This window comes from Cnephaeus nilssonii (assembly GCF_951640355.1).
Source record: "Cnephaeus nilssonii genome assembly, chromosome: 8".
NCBI lineage: Eukaryota > Metazoa > Chordata > Mammalia > Chiroptera > Vespertilionidae > Cnephaeus > Cnephaeus nilssonii.
The window spans coordinates 19,130,897-19,151,665 of NC_137079.1; the positions used below are offsets into that span (position 1 = coordinate 19,130,897).

General features: G+C 37.6%; 1 protein-coding gene across 6 annotated transcripts in view; it reads left to right on the forward strand.

The window, feature by feature from the left end:
- NRG1 (neuregulin 1) overlaps positions 1-20,769 on the forward strand; it is a gene marked incomplete at both ends in the record, with an annotated part of 981,791 nt that overhangs the window by 832,101 nt on the left and 128,921 nt on the right. For 5 of the 6 annotated variants that reach the window (XM_079779291.1, XM_079779290.1, XM_079779292.1 and 2 more), the window contains 2 exons: positions 7,196-7,246; positions 9,538-9,588. The exons of the other annotated variant lie outside the window; for it this stretch is intronic. In XM_079779291.1, the coding sequence (XP_079635417.1) occupies positions 7,196-7,246; positions 9,538-9,588 (102 nt within the window). The remainder of the gene's footprint in view (positions 1-7,195; positions 7,247-9,537; positions 9,589-20,769) is intronic. 6 annotated transcript variants of the gene reach the window in all.

The window sequence follows — 20,769 nt, forward strand, 5'->3', positions numbered from 1 at the left end:
GGAGATATTTGTTAAACAAATGAGTGACTTGTTACCACCCACCCTCTGACAATTTCTCTGAGATATTCGAGGACAGTGAAAGACCCGCAGCTGGTGGCTTTCTGTTCACAACACACCAGTACTCCATTAGATGGAGTCATCTATAGAAGCTGAGGATGTGCTGGCAGTGAGCATCTAAATCTCTTGTAATAATAAAATGCTACTTCAAAACCTTTGGAGCTTCCTTTTCTTTCTGAATCCAGCACTTCACTACTGCCTTCACAAGCCTGTTGTCTGTGCTAAAACCAAGCCTAGATGCCCTGCTTCTAGGTAATAGATGACAAAGCGTGTCCACTGCAAAGGCCCAATCTCTTAAAGTGATAACGTAAAAATGCTGGTCCAGCAGGAAAGAGTAACTTTCCCCAACTTTCAGGGTCAACTCCATGGGAGACTGATAGATGTAGTTTGTGTCAGTTGACTTAATAGGATAGATAGAAAGGAGTGAGATAAAAATATGGAAGGGTTGGGAAAATCCAAGTTAATTCTTAGGACTTCCCAATAAACTGCTCTATTGCAGTGTAATGATACCCATTACTTTCCTTTTAAATATCTCCCTCCACAGAGAGTAAAGGACGACAGTGAAAGGTACTAGTTTCCAATACTATTTTTAGGAGCTGTGCTTATAGTTTAAAAATGTAAAAGCCATTTAAAATTTATATGGGTAAATATAACATCATTTTATTTTTTAGTCAGCACTGGTTAAGCAATAGATTTTCGCTAGTATTTTTATGCCACATGGAGTCTTATAGGATGCTACTTGAAACACAAATTCATAATTTAATTTCAGTGGCTTATCTTTTTTCTTCTTATCATACCATGTTTAGTAGCTTAATGTATCTCCTCATGGTAAATGCTATTGAATTATGATTTTGACACTTGGAACAGATATGTGTAGCTATGCATACCATAAAGTCCCAGGAAAATCAAATTAGAGTAAGTGTCATGGTCTCCCTGAGTGCTTACAGTAGTATTATATTGATTATTCCATGTTTCCTGTTTTACTGGATTAAGCAGTGAATTATTTAACCCTATAGTTTTTTTCTGGAAGAAAACTATAGGGTTCCTTTTTAAATAATTTTGGAGGTGCCAAAAGTTGGAAAATATGGCTTTTCACATTTCTCTCATAGAAGAAACATTATTTTTGCACATTCATTCAAGAATTGGTTTTGTTTTTGAATATATATATTATTAACCAATTATAGTGTAGAGAAATGGAAATAGGCATGTTTTTCATAATATATCTTTTTTTTTTACCTGACAAGAATAAAGAGAAGTTCATGAAATATTGCAAGAAGGCCATTCTTCCACAACCAACTAAAATTCTTCAGGGAGAGGATTCTTATTGGCTTATTTAAAGCATCTGAAGGAGAATGAAGAATCTCAATTACAGTGCGAGGTGGTCTTGTGTGTGTGTGTTTGTGTGTGTGTGTGTGTGTGTGTGTGTGTGTGTGTGTGTGCGTGTGTTTCTTAGACCATTAGGAAAAGTTCACACTTATCCAATCCTCTCACTGTATTTAAGAAGAAATGGAGACTTAGACTATGTCTTAAGACAGACACATTCTGGACCAGAAGATATTTAGTAGCAATGGGGATTTGGACCCAGATTCCTTTAATTCCTGGTCCAGTATAGCTCACTCTAACTGTGTTTGCCAGGGTTTAAGGTAGATTCTTTGGTTTGTACAGAATAAAAGTTGAAGGGTTGGTGTGAGGCATAAGGAGAAAGAAATTCCATGGGGAATATAACCAGGCCTCAAAGAGTTGGAATTGAACCCAAGGCATCTCTGTGAATTTAAACAAGGGGACTTTGTGGCTCTTCTCTGTTTTTGGCTTTCATGTGCCTCAGCAACTTCTTGATTCTTCCCCTGTTTCCTGTATCTTCTCATCTCTCCTACTTTCAACTCTGCTTCTTCATGATTCCAAACTCTGACCTGGTTATGATCCCACTGAGCCATCTTTTTCTTCATGGTTCCTTTTAAGGTATTCTGTCAGTTTTAACTCTTCCTGTATGATTGTTGCCTTAGTTCCCCATAGCAAGAATCTGATTGGTAGAGCTTATTGTACCAGACCACATGGAAAGACCTAGAGAGCTTAAAAAATCATTTGCCTTCTCCTCTTATACCCACCAGGGGCTCAGGCCAGGAGAGTAAAACCGGAAACTAGAAACACCCCTGTGTCAGAGGTGATGGGTGGGGAGTGCCCTCATCAGAGCAGGTGGCTTGGCAGGTGCCATGACTGACAAGGCCAGTGCATTGTGTGTATTGGGAGACTCTTCTCAGACACTGCAGGGGCTTAGTTAGAGTGCAACTGAAAGGAAAATATGTAGTCATTCTGATCCTTCACCCTCTTCCACTGCTGTCTATGAATTTGCTATGCTCAGATCAAGGCTGGTTATCATTGAAGTTAGCTTGGGTCCTGAGCTCGGTGGGACTCAGAGGCACTAGCTGTGTTGTTTCATCCCTGTCTCCCTAGGAATCTGGGCAGAGGTTGCAGAGAAACACTCATTTAGGGAGGAAAAGAACACTCTACTGTGGTTATACACTGTCACATGGCTGTACATTTTCTTCCTGATGTATACCTACTTTTGACTCCGAGAGTGGGATTCTCAAGAATTTATTTTTCTGTGGCGGTCCTAGAAAAAAGATTTGGAAGTATGAATGTTATAAAAATATTACATTACATAGAACTCCTTTGAGATGTTTGTTTCTACAACATATCAATAATTTTGTTTATTTTGTGTTGTCTTAGTCACCTCTCCCGTATTTCTAATAAGTACACAACTGTGGTTTGATCATGTTTTTACAGGTAGCCTTGGTGAAAGATCCTGGTATGTTGCTGGAGCTCATTGTTCTAATTCCATCTATGCAAACAATTCCTTGTGATTTACTTAAGTTCTCACACAGGTGCCTTCTTTCAGCCAATATGTTTAGAATATATTTTGGTATAATATTCTAGGAGGGATGGCTGGAGTTAGGAGAAGACATGTAAGGGAGTCTGTTGTTATAAGAAATACTTATTTAGAGAGAAAAAGAACACTATTTTCTTCCCAGAAATAAAATTTAAAAATGTAGTAAGATGACCTTGCTATGTGACATTATGTTTAATCCCATTAAGACAGCTCAATAACTATTAGAATAAAATTAGCATATCATAAAAATCTTCTATTCAATATTCAGAACTTTCTGAAATGAAACTCATTGTTTAAATCCACTTAGAGTATCAACTAAATGAAATGATTTGGAAAAAAAAACAACAACTAAGAAATTCCCCTTGAATCATTTCATGCTTGAGTGAAACAATGACCATATTTCTATTATTTTCGAGCATTTAGAAAATAATATACATAACCAATCAATTGATTAAGTTATATTTTAGAAATTTATATCTTTTCTTTCTTTCCAATGCCTTTTAATCCCTACCTTATTTGGAAAAAAAGAATTTTCATACAATAGACAGATCTAAACCTATGGGAGCAGCTAATTACTTCTGGAATAATGCAAACCTAACAAAAGTCCAGTTGAGCTTTCATATAATAAAGAATATCATAGGGAGTCATCATTACATGATGGCTACAAGGGGATTCCTCTTATGAAATCAAACATGGCAGTTTAAAAGGCCATGTACACCATGTGCACTATGCTTACAAAGCTCATACACTGTATGTTTATTTTTATTTCATTTAGCTTGGTTTTTTTAATAAGAATCCTTAATTTAGCAATGAATTCTTAGCTAAGAAGTTCCATGGAAACTCCTGGGTATCATCTTAGGGAGAAGAATAATAGACCTAGCTATTATTTATTTGGTTTTCAAATTAATTAAATATTGCTGCCTCTTAAAAGATTAATACAGGAGAATATACAACTAATCAATCATGTCTTCTAGTAGGTTTTCTTCTTTTTTAATCAGGAGAAAAATTATTTGAGATTCAAGATCCCATAGGAGAAATTGGACTCATAGCAATAAAAAGCTATTTCATCTGTGATGAGCATAAAAATATTACTTTTATAAAATTTGATTAATATATCAATTGGTCTTTTAAAAACTGTCTTGTCTGAGTAAAGGGCTTAGCCTCACCTTTTCTCCTCAGGTGACAAAGTTGTTGCAAATGTTATAGAATTGATGAACAACCTATAGTTATACTGAGAAGCATATAAAATATGTTTGATAATTTGTATAGTAGTCTCCATGTCTGGTGTATTATGTAGGAATCCCAAGAAGGCTAATATGAGTGGAATAGAGTTTTCTTTTTAATGCATAGAATCTATTTAATCTCCACTATTTATTAATTTTAAAATTTCCTAGTTACTTTAAAGTAAGCACTCATGAGCAAGAATTCAAACACTCAAAGATGTTCTTGAAGTCTTCTTTATCAGTGCTAATACATGTGTACCTATCTTAAAATCTTTAAAAATGAGACTGGGTCAAATGCTTTGTATGCACAACCATGGCCTGTAATTTTAGAATAACAGTCACATAATCTAATATTTGAATGTACACAGAAACATCATATGTATGTTTGTATATATGTATATGTGCTTTGTTTTAAGTAGTTATATTTATTATATTATGCTCATGGTGAAGTTTCAAACAAGTCATGCATATCTAATTATTACAAAAATTGCTTTCCAGAAGGTGTTATTTTCAGACACTGCAACTTTTTCTTGAGGCCAGCTCCAATTTATTAAGAAAGCATTCAAACATTACAAATATACTAATGTCCCTTATGTTTACTTGCCTACTCAGCATAAGTTGTATCCAATTCCTGATGATTCTAAATCCTCATTATTTTGCACTAATGAAGGAGATGTCCTTTATAAATTAACAAATTTAATATTCCAAATCGCTATGAGAAAACATGATACTTAAGTAAACATCAAAGAGATTGCAGGACTTAATACTTTTAAATCTATAAAATTTAAGATAAAACTATTTTCAATTACACTTATAACAAAAGGTCGTTGTCTAAATCTATGAATTCTACTCCAAACACCCATGAAAATGTTTGCTGAGTGGTTTTAATAAAAAGATGAACTTTTCTTATTAGCAAGATTCTTTTAGTATAAAGTATGTAACTTCTAAGCTTATATTTCCCCCAAGATAAATCAGGAGGTTTTCATTCGGAACTATAATCATTACAGGTATTTTTAAAGGTCTCCAGGATAAATATCTAATTATAGCAATGGAGGTTATTTTAAGTTGTCTCTGTATAGATACATCTTTGTAGTAACTTCCTGTTCTGGTATTTTAATGTAATGTTCAGTTTAAAAAGGAAACGTTATGGTTAACCTTTCCTCTAACATGGTATCTTTTATGCAAAAGACAGAAAAGCTCTAATATATTTTTCCTTGGAAGGTCACAGTGACCAACTACTTAGTTTGTCAGAAATAAATGTGAAGAGTCATTCATGCTGGGATTGGGCCGTCTGCCCAAGTCTTGTGACTGAGCTTACTTCTTCAGTCTGGCTGTCATGTCATTGATGAGTCCTGAAGGACAGAATGAGGAAGCATCTCTCCCAATGTAGGCGCTTTGCTTGCGAATGTGGATCTTCTAGCTCTTCATAAAGAAAGACAAATGCTGTGAATCTTTGGTTAAAAAGTTTCTCTCTAATTAAATTTTTCGCAAAGAAAAGTAATTATTTTCTATGGCCCTAATCAAGAAAGCTAGTTGTAGCCACTTTAGAAACAGATATTGCCTTATTACCAACTCAGACTATCCCCTTTAATGTCTGCTGCTTGAGAAAGTCCAAAGGATGTCATACACCCTCACATACTGATTCCTTTCTCTTTGTCCCATTTGTAGTGGATATAAGAACCTGTGTAGGCAACTTTGGTGGCTTGATAGTAATCACTTGAACGCTTTGTCCTTCTAATGCTTGATTAGAGAGGACCATCATACATAATTTGCATGAAAAATACACATTTGGTCTTACTACAGGTATATTTCTGATCTTTATATATTCATATTTAACCTATGCTTGTTCTTCAGCGTTCCCGCTGGATCTCATATGCCATTTTTTCCTTCCAATTTCACAAAACCTTTTATCCCTAGAGAAGCTTCTGAGGTTTAAAAATGATTACCCCATTAAATTAATTTCTCTTACCTACTAGTCCTATCATGGAAATCCCAAAAGGTCATATCTATATACAAAGATAATTACATTGATCATGAACATTTCTAACTCCATGATTAACAGACTATTAACTGATAGCATATTTGATCTGCTTAGGATTTTAGTAGGATCTAGTAACTTTTGTAATGTGTGTGAGATATATATATATATGGATTCAATTTATCTTTTTGTTAGTAAATAGTAAAATACTAGTATGTCACTAAATAATCATTATACACACAGTGAAGGTTGAATGGTATTTATCATCTCTACATCTTTCTAGGTTTCATAAAACTATGCCTTACTGGAAATATTACATCTTAACAAATGGAAAACCTTTTTCAGAAGGACTGAATGAATACAGAATTAGTTAGACAATAGAATCATTCTTTTTATCACCACAAACGTGGTAAGAAAGCAAGTCAGAGTTTGAACAAGTCCCGTGATAATGGTGTGTCCAGAGTGTACAGGTTTATTCTTCCTTTCCTTGGGGTGGGAGCTGCCTACTTATTCTGTGTCCTGTCCTGAACAGCTGAAATGTCTATCATATGATAAGCATCCCTCTTGATTATTATTGGAAATTTTACGTAGAGTTGAATGCCAGAACTTGATGTTTTCCATCAATCCCAACTAGAAACATTGCCTGCTTTTGCTTTTGAACCAAAATGTAATTCTCCAAAGACCTATGATTCTAAAATTCTGACTACAGCTTTGATGTTCTTAGTTCTGCTATTTCTGCCTTCCTTTCTAAGGAGGAGCCCCCAACCTCTTCACCTTCTCTGACCCCAGTGGGGGCAGTAAATTCTTCCTAATTATTCTAGCACAGTTCATCTCATGCTCTTTGCTCAAGAAAGAAGACGTGCTTGCCTGGACAGTCTTTCTTTGCATTTCTAACCCTCTGTATGGATTTGGATAAAGCCTGCCTTTCATCACCCCCTTGCAATACTTCCTCCTATTACACCCATTTTTCGGTTGAAGGCAGGCTGTGGAACCAGTTCCTGGACTCCTGATTATACATCATAATATCCTATCACCTTTTCTTTTTTGCAGAGGTCAACACTGGCATGCCAAACTCAACTGCAAGACCATATGTGTCTCCAGGTAAGGAAAATAAGCTCGTCAAATGTTACTAACCAGAAGGACTGGTATCCCTGCTGGCTGCTTCTTCTACTAATCAGAACCCCTCTGCATCCAAGTTTCAGCTGTTCTTATTTTCTGCCCCAGTCTTTTCCTCCAGCTCATCTGCCTTTCTGGATTTTGCTTCAGGGAATGCAGTTCTTGATGTATGTCTGAACTTGGGCCTGAGAGGCATGCACAAGGAAAAGAAATCTATGTCTAGAGACAATTTAGTGACATAAGAACAGGAAAGGAGGCATCTAGGCTGTAAATTCAGGTTTTATATCTTTATAGGTACTCTTCTTAGCTGCCTCTGCTTGCTTTCATCCACCCTAGTTTATTCCTGGATAATGTATCAATGTCTGATATATAACCTTTGAGCACTTAATGATCAGTTGTGGGTCCCTAAACTTAAAAAACAAGCCACTATCGCTTCTCGGCCTTTCGGCTAAGATCAAGTATAAAAAACAAGCCACTGACTTTTAAACATTTTGTTGCTTTTTTTTTTTTTTTTTGGTTTGTTTATTTCTCACTTGCCTATAATATTTGCTGAGAGCAGTTATAGACTGAGCAGATACTACATATAACCCAAGTGAACTAATGCATTATAACCATAATTCATTCGTTTTCCCACTATCTATAAATCTAATTAATCTACTGGGAATTTTTTTTCTTATTCTCTGTAATTCTGTGGTAAACAGAACCTTAACATATTTAAGAATTAATAATCAACTGGAAGCTGACCTGGATTAAATTTTTGCAGACCTGGATTTAAATCTTACTTCAAAGGTATAATAACTTTTTTTTTCCTATGTTACAGTTTACTAAGATTTTTATTTCTCATTTCATAATGACAACGGATTCATGAAACAAGACATTATTTTGCTTAATTTTACAAGTGAGAAAGCTGAAGCATTAGGAATGTTAAGTCATACAGCTCAGCAAGCTCAGAAGAGCAGACACTTCAAACTCAGTACTCTTTCCATTACCCCAGATTTAAAGTTTTGGCTTTATTTATTTATTTTTTTAATTATGTCCTGTAGCTTGTTGAACCTATAGGAGGCCATATACTCTGACACAACACAATCTAACTTTTTTTTTTTTATCTTACCTTCACCAGGTTTTAATCTTCCCTTCAAAGCCATTGTTAAAAATCATAAAAGCTAAATTTCTCTATATCCTAGATCGTTTTGGCCATATTTAGGGCATATTCATGGGCCATTACTAAGATATAAGTATTTATATGAAGGAAGGAGGGAGGGAGGGAGGAAGGAAGGAAGGAAAGAAAGAAAGAGGAAGGAAGGAAGGAGAAGAGAGATCAAAAGAAAATAATTGTTGTTATCTGAAACTCTTCACCTTTCATTCAGGAATTTATTATTATTATTTTAAATGTAGGGACTTAATTATCCAACTCAGTAGATGCTGTTATGAACCTGAGCTTTTACATTTATGTGGTGCTTGTCTTGGGAATTTAGAGTGTAACTATTATCTTCTGATATATAACTTGAATCATTATAACTTCTGGCTGCTGAATTTCAATCCTTTTTTGATACTAAGTTGTTCTTATTTCTTACTAATAAAAACCCTTAGGTCCTATGCTGTTTTTTTCTGCATGAGTTATGTTTTCTGCTAGGTCTGTACTTACATACTGGTTTCCTTCCTTATCCTTGCTACCTAAGAGGACCTTGCTACTGTACATCCCTAATGATTGCATTATGTACTTACTTTAGCATGTTTTGTTTGAATCCTAATATAATTCCCCTAGTGGATCGTGCATGGACTTTATTTAGCACCGTGTTTGGTCAGGATGTTTATGCAGACCAAGTTGCCTGAAAATATTCTCATTCTTCTTTTATTTTCTCTGTGCATGAAAGTTGACTTTCATTCTCTCTTAATATGGGGATTGTTCTCTGGTTTAACGTTTTTAAAAATCAAGACCACACGTCAGAGAAGGACTTGTCTATCTCTCAGGCATTGTGGTTCTGTTAGTATTTCTAGGAAGTGCCTACAGCAGTTGGTGTGGGCGATCTTTGTGGATGGACCCACTCCATTTTCATCTCTTTCAAAAGTCTTTGGGTCTGGACTTACAGAAATTTTCCTTTGTTGTCTTTGAATATTGCATATATCTTCCTTGGACTTGGAAATGCTTCAGCTTTTCTGTTGCACTGTTTTCTAGTCCTCATTTCCCCGATGATACCTAAGCCTGGCCAGTTTCTAAAGTAAGAATCCAAGTGGCATGACTCAGTAAAGCCTCATTCCACTTTTATGTTTTATAGAGTCTCCCATTAGAATATCAGTAACAACCGAAGGAGCAAATACTTCTTCCTGTAAGTATATTTAAATATTCTGTTCACTAGTTTTTAACCCAAAACAATGTCTGTTTCCGAAGGCCCTGCTCACGTCTACCCTCTGCCCTTATGGAGTATATCAACTTTGGAAGCAGATGGTATTTGCTGTTTGGAATCGAAATGGCTCTCTATTATGCTTGGGGTCCACTAGATACCCCCCTTAAGATACATCTGGATATTAAGAGATACCACACACGTGGTCATTTTAGGATAATGTAGTATCTTTAAATATTGGAAAATAACCCAATAGCCTCAGAGGCCTAGTTCTGGGTGAGCAATAGAGAACATTGTGGGTTTTTTTGTGTGTGTTTTTCTAAGTGTGTCTTGATGCCTTCAGCAACTGCCTGCGGCAGGATACGCAGCTGTCTGGGGCCCCGGGTCCAAAGCTCCTCAGTTCTCCTGTAAAGCCTGCTGCGATGGAGTAAGGAAACTATATATAGATGCCCTTAATTCAAATTTGATAGCAAGTGACTAATTATGAAAATGTTTGAAAGCAAGTCCCTGGGCAAGATCTCAGATTAGTTTTCATCTGTTGAATGTTAAGTGCGCTTTGTGCTTATGCAGTTCTACAACTGTTAGACTGATTGGTGCCTCGTGCTATGTCAGGGGAACTGAAGACATTATTAGCAAGGACTAGTAAAAATAGTTTTCATACTTACAAGTTCTGAAAAGCATAGCATTAAATTTTGATATCCGACAGGGGAATTTATCAGACCTTGAAAATAAAACGTATAACTACAGTCTTTCTCTCCCTTATGTTAGCTCTTTATTTAAAGCCATTTCTCAGTTTGCTAAGCTCTTCAATAAATAGATGTTCCCGATTATTCAGTCCCAACCTGGAGCGTGTTTAAGGAACAGTTTCCTTTGGCTAACAGCATGGTAGAAGGTCTGTACTTTTGGCAACTTGAGTTGTACTGCAAATCTGTTGAAATAGATCCAGTTTGACCTAAAGCGTTTCCCTTCAGGTTGGTGGTACCAGGATTGTAATGATGTGATGTGAGCCTATTATTTTATTGCATGAAGTATAATGTTTTGGCTACATTTTAGCTAGATAAAGCATCATTCAACTGGATTGATGACAGCAGTCTAGTAAGATCAAACAGGAAATGAAATGCTAGGAAGGACTAAATTGGCTTCCTCTGAATTCTAAGGGCACTCATTACATACTACAAAATGATAATCCGTCCGGGGAGTTTGGGATAGTTGTTATTTAATTCCCCTTATGAAAAGCTTAGTACAATTATGTAGATTTTAGCTAACTAGCATTAAGGAATCACGTTGTGCTTTGTTTTATATCTTTGAGTGCTTATTATACAACAGCAAATACTAGATTTTTCTTTTTGGTGCTTTTTTTCCCCCCCTGTGAATAATTTCTCTACTGCATGATTCATTGAATACAGTTATTGAAACTCTTGTAATTGGAACCCTTCATGCTATCATTAATGGGGCGATGGATGCTATCCTTAAGCATAGCCGAGTAATTATGGAATGGAAGAAATATTTCTTTTGGTTTTCCAGAGCTTTAGGGAACTGAAATGAATCTCTCAGTTTACATTTCTATTCATTGCAATACTGTTGAGAGAGAAAATAATTTTGAAATCTGACTCTGATCTCCAACTCTCAGCAGAATTAGTTCCTGATATTTGGTAAAGATTTTAAGACACAGAAAGAAGGCTTTGTGTACCATAATGTTAAAATATTTCAGTGTACGGTTTTCGTACATCCCTTTCCATTTAGAGTAGGCTCTCAGTAAATATGGTTGAATTGATTAATTAATATATTTTTTAAATCTCATGAAATATGCTCTATGATTGGAAACTATAAACCAATAGTGGCAGGATTGAAGTCCAGTCTTGATTAGAACAACAAAAGCATGGTGAGGCTCTTGGTTCGTTTAAAGGCAGCAGCATGCAGAACTCTGCAGTGCAGAGAGCTGTGACGCACACAGATCTCTGTTTAGTAGACTGGAGGTGAAATTTGAAGAATCAGCAAGAGCCATAAGCTGGCCTTCAAGATTCAAAATATATAAAAGAGTCAAAGGCCTTGGAAGAGTTCACGTGGGTTAGAAATAATCAGCCCGGAAGAGCAGGGTTTTATTTACTTTCAGCCAGAGAGGAACGATGCGATTGCAATGCAATCATGTCTGTGTGGCCTATATTCTTTGAACTGTTGACATTGGCGTTTTCTATAGTAAATTTTGAAAAGCTGCTCTGCAGGAGTATGGATTCAGCAAATCGGTGATGTGTTTTAATGATGGAGGTGCCTTTTTGGGTCATTTTTCAGAGTGAAAAAGATACTGTGTTTAGTTCCTTTGCAGTTTCTCGGGTACCAATGCGCACACCCTCGTAGGGACACGTCCTCTACGTCCTCTTCCTGCCAGTCCTGTTTGAGAGCCTCCGCTGCCGGGCCCCTTTGAGAGGGTTCAGCAGTAGTAGTTTATGTTGTTGGCCCTGCTGATACCCCGCCTGGAGGCCAGGCCAGTCTTCTCTGCCAACATCCTCTCTCCCCAGTGTTCTCCTTTTCCCTTCATGTTGGAATAGAAAAAGCAGAAAGAAGAAAATAAAAACGGCCCACCGACCTATTCAAAATAACATCGCTGATATTTTAGTATGTTTTCTTCTAATCAGTGTTTTTCATTCTGGCTTTCTACTTACCCATTCTCCCTCAATTTACTTAACATATAATAGCATTATTCCCATGTCATTAAATACTAATCAGAATTTTTTTTAAAAAAATTAAATCAAAAATCTTTAAAAACAAAAATTTCAATCATTGTAACAACAAAGAAATCATTCTTGACAGAAGTATTTAAGGGATTCATTTTTCATTTACAAACATCTTATCACTTTTATCCATTTTGTATTTATTTTTCCTAGCATTCCATAAATATTGGCAGAATATCAAAGTTAATCCTTCCCTTTGTGAGGCAAATTTTAACTACTTCTTATTTGAAATTGGGAACTTGTACACTCACTATTTTTAGAATCTTTTTTTATAATTTTTAAGACTCTTATAATAACCTCCTGATAAAGAGCAACATAATTTCTCATTTTGTTTTATTATTTTTTTTGTAAATCAGTCCATCTGCGATTTAAAATATATAGTCAGTGTCCTATTACACATAAGTGACAGGTTTTAGAAGGAGAAGAACATAAACCTTACAAAACAGTCAGTTGGACTATCTTGTTCCTGCTTTACACGGAATCAGCAAAAAAAGTAAATGGATTCTTTAGAATAAACCTTAATGACTTCTCTCTCAAGTGCCAGCTGCCTGTGACCCCATTTGGCCGACAATTTTGTCGGATGCTGTAAAAAATACAATTGTTATACCAGCTACTTTAGTGAATTAAGCACAATCCATTCCAATTTAATGTATAAACGAGGAAAACAAAAATAAAAAGCCTAATGAATAGAAATAGGAAAGAAGATAAAGGTAAGTTTTAGTAGTAATATATGTTTTTAATAATAATAATAATAGTAATCTACACTAATAAAAGAGAAAAATGCAAATTGACCATACCACCAGCCAATCAGGAGTGGGTATGCAAATGAATACAACAAAGATGGTGGGTTCATTTGCATACGCAGGCGCCAAGAGGCCGGGGGCGGGACACTTGTGTTGTCACCATGGAGACGACGCAGGCGTTCCACACCACCCCAGCGCTCAGGGCCTCTGGGCAGCATGGGAAGGCAGAAAGGCGGCTCTGGCTGGAGCAAAGGTGGTGCCAGCAGTCAGGGCAAGGAAGGCCCATTCTTGCATGAATCTTCATGCATCGGGCCTCTAGTAATAATAATAATAATCCTATATAATAAAGCGTAGTGTGCAAATCGTCCCCTTGACCGGGAGTTCTTCCAGGAGTTCGACCAGGGGGCGGGCCGGCTGAGAAAGGGAGGGAGGCCCCGCCGACAGCCGGCAGTCGCTAGGGACCCTACCAGTGCACGATTTTCGTGCACTGGGCCTCTAGTGATAATAATAATAACAACAGCAAATGTTCATTGAAGGCTTACTGTGTGCCAGGCACTGGGCTAGGTGATTTATGTGAAGGCTCATGGTTCTCACAAAACCTTATTCCATTTTTCACATGAAGAAACTGATGTGTCTTGTCTAAAGTCACACAAGCAGGATTCAAACTTAGTCAGTACAATGATGTGTGAGGTTTAGTCGCCGCAGAGAAAAATAAACTTAATGTTAAAAGGAATGAGATTCTGAGAATAGACTGAAGAGTACTCTTTGCTACAAAGTGGATTGGGAGTCTGTTTGGTAGATTAAGGCAAACGCATTGGCTGGAACCAGCTGAGCCCTCGTCATCTTTATGTTCCACATCAAAGCATGCCCGGTGGTGAGGGAAATGGAAAGAACACACACCGCGGAAGGATTCATGCTCTTAAGTCTAAGTACTACTGCTGCAAATGACTGTGTAATCTTAGGCAAGTTATTATCCTCCTCGGACTCAGTTTCTATGTCTGTATAATCTTGTGCATCTCAAACCCATACTGGGCAAGCCTAATGGGGAAAATGGACGTGACCCATACAGCACAGCTTTACTGATCAGCAGTCCCCCCTGTATCAGGAAGACAGCTAGTGCCTAAAAGAGTGATGTGGCCCTGAAGGGAGAATGGAACTCAGGGGAGTCTTTGCATCTTATGTGAGCAATATCGGACAATATCTGCATTGTTGGAGGAGGAAAGGAGTTCATGATTTTTAGTCTAAATGATGCTGCTGAACGTTCTATGCCAAGAAATCACCGTCTTTTCAAAGTATTACATATTCTCAGCTAAGGCTGCATTTTAAAGGAACTTATCCAGGAAGTTGTCTTTGAAATCTCTGAATGAAATGAACAATTCAATCTTTAATTTGGCACCTAAAAGAGCTAGCTGAAGGGGAAATAAAAAACATCTTTTGTCTACAGAGACATTTTGGTTATAATGAGACACAGTGTTTTTCACTTGGGAACAACACAGTAATATATATTGATTAGATTAGACCAGGTCTGCTGGCCCATTGGTGAGATTTAGAGCTATGGTTCTTATATTCCATCCGCAGCTGTGACTGACTTACCTGCTTTCATTGTGGAGGAAACTGCTCAGACTTTTGCTGAATGATTCTCAGCTGGAAAAATAGCATTTCAATTTCAGATCTTTATTGGTGGCAAAATATGACTTCTGCCCTGTCTCTGTTGGAGAGCGACTTCTAATTGAATGCAAATTGTATTTCCAGATTTTTATAAACATGGCATTTTCAAGGGTGTGGTGGCTCTGTCTGTTGTGGACAAATTACCATGCATCATATACCAATAAAAGCATGCTTTGAAAAGGGAATTGTCCAGCTGGTCTTTCTGGTTGCTTAGAGTTGGTTACCGATGTGTAAGACAATACAATGATGTGAACCAAGTGTAGGCACCTGTATATCACAGCCATTCATATGCTCAGGTGGGTTATTACCTTTACGATCAGTTTGTTCATTTTGTAAATGACTATATCTTATTTTTTTTCTTAGTACTACCTGCAACGTCAGTTCTGCCTTTGTCCTTTCTGAAGTCATTCAATGTCTCTCATTTCATTCCACCATTGAACGAGATAATCTCAAATTTTTTGATCAAGCTTATAGCCAAATCATAGTTAACCTTTTGTATTTAGTTGAAATTAACCTTCTACAAAATTATTCTTTTGAACCATACAACTATATATGTGTGTGTGCTATGTATATATAAATAACTGATATTTGTACATACTGTATATATTCTAAGGCATAGTTTTATTTATTGAATCATTTTTTCACACAGTAACTCTGTCACCTAGGTTTCATCCCATTTATCAGATGAAAGACTTGAGACTCAGAAATGTGACATGTCCAAATTAAAAAACAAAGTAGTTAGTAGAGCAGAAATTTAAACCTTAATCTTCTGATTTTAAATCGCATCGTCTTTTATTACAAAGCCTTATGGGATCCATACAGCTAGCTCAAGGTCAGGCCATCTATATCTACACTAATAAAAGAGTAATATGCAAATTGACCATACCTTCATGACACCCACCAACCAGTCAGGACTGAGTATGCAAATTAACCCAACAAAGATGGTGGGTTAATTTGCATACACAGGTGCCCAGCAGCCGGGCGCGGGGCATTCCACACCGCCCCAGCCACTCTGGGCCTCTGGGCAGCATGGGAAGGTGGAAAGGCAGCTCCAGGCTGGAGTGAAAAGGCGGCTCCTGCCAGAGAAAAGGTGGTGCTGACAGCCAGGGAAAGGAAGGCCCATTCTTGCATGAATCTTTGTGCATCAGGTCTCTAGTATATATTTAAATGCCTAAGCGACCGGCAGACCAGCCAACCAGCCAACCAGCTGGTAGCTGTGATGTGCACTGACCACCAGGGGGCAGATGCTCAACGAAGGAGCGGAAACCACAGGCATGGAAACATGCCACACACTGATGAATCTCAGAGGGAAGTGTGTGCCAGTGGGGTCCCTCAGCCTGGCCTGCACCCTCTCACAATCCAGGACCCCTTGGGGGATGTCAGAGAGCTGGTTTCGGCTTGATCCCTGCAGGCCAGGCTGAGGAACCCCACCAAGTGCACAAATCTGTGCACCAGGCCTCTAGTTTTAAAATAAAAGGCATCAAGATGGAATTTTTATAAAGATTCCAGGAATGCAATCACATTTATCCCAGTTATCCCAAAGCCAACTTTTACTGAAATAGTACATTTGTCACAATCTACAAGATAGTGAAATGGGCAGGAGAGCAGCCCTTAATTAATGGTAACACAATTCAAGGGGTTAATACTATAAAATGAGGCAGAGACGTTGACATTTAGTGACTGACTCTTTGGCTTTTGTTACTTTGAGAATGATGTGGTCTTTTTCCAAATATGCTGTTCACAGAGATGGGAATAATCATAGAGCCATTGTTTTAATGGGAAGCTCATCTTCATCAAAGAGGGAAATTTTCCTCAGTGGCAGTTTATATTTGGGATAGATGTGTTGCATTAGTCCAGGCTACCTACTATTTAATTTATTGTATAATATTACAAATCCTGGAAATTATTTGCATGATAGCTAAATCTGTTAGTAGAAAATTATCAGACCTGGAGCAATTACTTCTCTGTATTTTATTCTCATGGGTACTTTTTATTTGAATTTTTAAAAATATCTTCCATCTTTTTGTATATTAGCTATGAGAGGGAAGGACATTTTTATGTTTTCTATTTAAGAGAAGTATTAAAACTACAGTAATTATTTTAATCACAGAGACAGATTAGTAAAATGGATTATATATAAAATAGTTTTAATTTTTTAAAAATGTTGAAGTGGAGCCCTAGCCCATTTAGCTCAGTGGATAGAGTGTCAGCCTGCGGACTAAAGGGTCCCTGGTTTGATTCAGGTCAAGAGCACGTACCTTGGTTGCAGGCTCCTCCCCTGGTCCTAAGCCCTGGTCGGTGGGTGCAGGAGGCAATCAATCAATGTGTTTCTCTCACATGGCTGTTTCTCTCTGTCTTTCCCTCTCTCTTCTACCCTCCCTAAAAATCAATGGAAAAATATCCTCAGGTGAGGATTAACAAAAACAAACAAACAAACAATGAAATGGTGAAGTGGAGGTCAGAGAATGGAGACAGGGGAGGTACATACCAAGAAAGCATCTAGGAGGGCAGAGCTGGCAAGATTTTGATAAATTTTCTTATGCTGAACTTTGTGGCTTTCTTCGTTCTTCATTTTTTTCCCAAGTTATTTAGGGATCTGAGAAATAAGAAGAGGGAAACAGAGGCCTTTAAATGAAAAGTCTCTGAATGCTATAAGAAACAGCTTTCCCACTTCCAAAATATAAAATAAGAAAGGAACAGGATAGAGGAAGGAGTGAGGAACAGCATAATAAAACAGCAGAAACGCTGAATGGTGATTTGTTAGGAGTCAACTCCAAGAGCTTAAATATAAAGCTGGCCCAGTCTGATCCAGAGGATCAAGAGATATCACAGGATTGTTTCTTAGTCTTTGTGCTTTGCTTCTCTACAAATGTTAGCTTCATTCTCAGTGGCTTTTCTCTGCCTGAAAGGGAGATAGCTGCTGGTATCTCTAAGCCTGTATCCCTCAGCTCATAATCTAAAAGGAGACAGTCTACTCCCTTATCCAAACAGCAAATTTTAAGGGAGAATCTGATTGGCTCTGCTTGCATCAAATGCCTGCCCCTAAAATAATTACGGTATCCAGGGAGATTAATGACTCTGCTTGGGCCAGGGCAAGGTCAGATATCCAGCCCTGTGTGTGTTTGGGTTAGTGAGGCAGATGGGCTCAGCCTCCTGGGAACTGCATGCTATAGGTTCATTACAGAGAGCAGGGCTCTGTCTCTGAAGAAGGGGAGAGTAGGCTAGACAGGCAAAACCAACAAGGTCCTCTACAGCTAACTTCAGAAGAATCAGAAAATAGATATCGGTCACAGAGAATTTAAAAGGAAAATTAAACATAGATGTTATTGAAAATTAATTGGGCACACAAGTAAGGCAGGGTCACCATTTAAATAATGAGGTAGAAAACTGAAGACAATTGAAATATCATTTTTAAAAGACTCTTTATTAGTACCAATGAGCTCATTATAATCATTCTTAGGAATGCCCTCTTTTTTAATCCAAGAACCCATGCTTTTGTGGAGTAAAAAAAATGTTAAAGAAAAGGAGTTACAGTTTTCAAATTAGAATGCATGGAAAGCATTTTGAAATCTGTAAAATGCTCTTTCAACTTAAAAGTCAAAAAGCACTTGATCCAGGTTCTTTTAAGCAGATTTTGAAAAGCTACTAGTTTCGTTCACCAGAGTAATTGCATGTTGATTAGTGTCCTTTCCTCCCTTCTCCTCCCCTTCCCTTCCTTCCCCTTCAACATGGAAGAGGCATGTTTAGCTCATTCCATTTAATATTGCATAGAAAACTCAGCAGATCTTAAGTATGAGATTGCACTGATGGAGGCTTTGTGCGCATCGTAGCTAGCACCACTAAACCTAAGAAGGTGATGACTCCGTGATCATCTCCCACTTTCCTCTGCCTCCTCTTGCTATAATGCATCTAGCATTCCTTCATTTCTTTAATAAAGGCACTCTGTATGCATAGTTCAACTAATCACCAAAGAACTGCTGCAATGGCACTTTTCATTTTTCTCTCCGTCTGCCAGAGGTCAGCTAAATCTTCATAACCAGTATTATGGGCCATTGTGGGTTCTAGCCTAAAGCTGTGCTCATCTTCATTCAAGTCCATGACTGTCTCTTCTATTGGAGATTTGGTTTGTAGGTGGATTTGCTCATCAAACATGAGTTATCATTTTGTTCTTTGCTCTGATAGTTCAGAGCTTTTTTTTTTTTTCAGTGAATATTAAGCTTCTTTTTTAGAAATGTGACAGGGGAGAGAAGGAGGGAGAAACAGACTGAGATTGCCTTTGTTAAATATTGCAAGAACTTTTATTTGTAATGATACATTTTATGTCTTTATTTCACTTTTAAAAGGAATTTGGGGCTATTAATTTGTCCATTTCAATAGCAGAAAAGTAAAATATAGATAGGGATATGCTAAGTAACAACTAAGGTCAAACAGCGAGTGGTAAATTTAAAGATTGATGGCCCTGTTTCTGCTATTTGATTTATAATGTTTAGTCTGCAGTGCTATGAGAATGAAGTTGCTGCATTTTTCCCCCAAACAAACAATAAACAAAAAAAGGTATAAAATTTAGTATGTTCCATCTCTAATGAAATATACCAGGGGGAACCCACCTTGTCAGACAGGGTATTTTTATGATAAAAATGTGGTATGATTGAAGGAAATATGAAATGGGATAGCCTTGCATATATCTGAGGGGGAAATTATTTAAGTGGCCGCATAGATTTTCTTACACATTTTGGTACATTTCCCTTTAATTGATCCAGATGGATTATCCTCATGGCACATTCTTAATTTCATGTCCCCAATGCTCCAAAGCAGAAATGCATCTTTGTTCAGATTTTCCTCAAGTTATCTGTGCAAAAATAAACCATACAAAGAGTCCTTGAGTATGTTGTAGGATAAATAGATTATGGGGGCAAGAGAATTACCTCGTGTGTGCAAATGAGACTGTGTGTGAAAGCAAGATAAGCTTCAGGAAGGAAGTAGGCGACTCACATAAGGCGTTTATTGGAACCTTTAAAACCCTTTTTACTGCGCAGGTAAAGGGGGCCGAGATTTAAAACTGTTCAGCCTCGTGAAAAAATAAATAAAAATGAAACATAACATCCACTACAGTACAGAAACGAGTATTACAGTAAAACTTTCTGCTTTTTTTTTTAAGGACTAGAACATTGGCTGTGATCTATTCAGTAAAAAGCACACTGAGGAGTGAGTCTAATAGAAACTCTGGTGGAGAGAGAGTCTTCATGAGGAATAGGGTCCGCTATAATTTCATTCAGTTTTAAAATGTCGCAGGTCTGTGCTCGCTTCGGCAGCGCGTATACTGAAATTGGAATGATACAGAGAATATTAGCATGGCCCCTGCACAGAGATGACACAAAAAAAGAGTAAATAAATAAAAATAAAATAAAATGTCGCAGGTCCTTCCTTCCTTTTTATTTTTATTTATTTTTTAAATCATTGTTGTTGAAAATATTACCTATGTCTCCCTTTTCCCCTCATTGATCTCCTCCAGCCCGCATCCACACCCATGCCCCCGGCTTTCATCACCCTATTGTCTATGTCCATGGGTTATGCATATATGCATACAAGTTCTTTGGTTGATCTCTTCCCACTTCCCCTACCCCACCCCACCCCACCCCACCCCCCCTTTTTGAATTGAAGTGCAGACCTGGGTGTATTTTATTAAAATGATGTTCTGAAGTGATAAAAACCATTTTTGCCTAATCAAGGAGTGAAACAAGCTCTTTGTTATTTCACTGTTATGCTGAGATGTTGGATTGTGCTGCACTCCCCGGCAGCACTGTCTTGGTGCTCCCACGGCCCTGGTTCGCAGCAAGCTTGACACTTACTATGGACACATCGGTTCCCAAACTAGAATGTAAGACCTAGAAGGAAGGACTTTTGGTTCACTTGTGTCTCCATTCCCCTAAAACCGTGGTCACAAACTGCGGCTCGTGAGCCACATGCAGCTCTTTGGCCCCTTGAGTGTGGCTCTTCCACAAAATACCACGGCCTGGGCGAGTCTA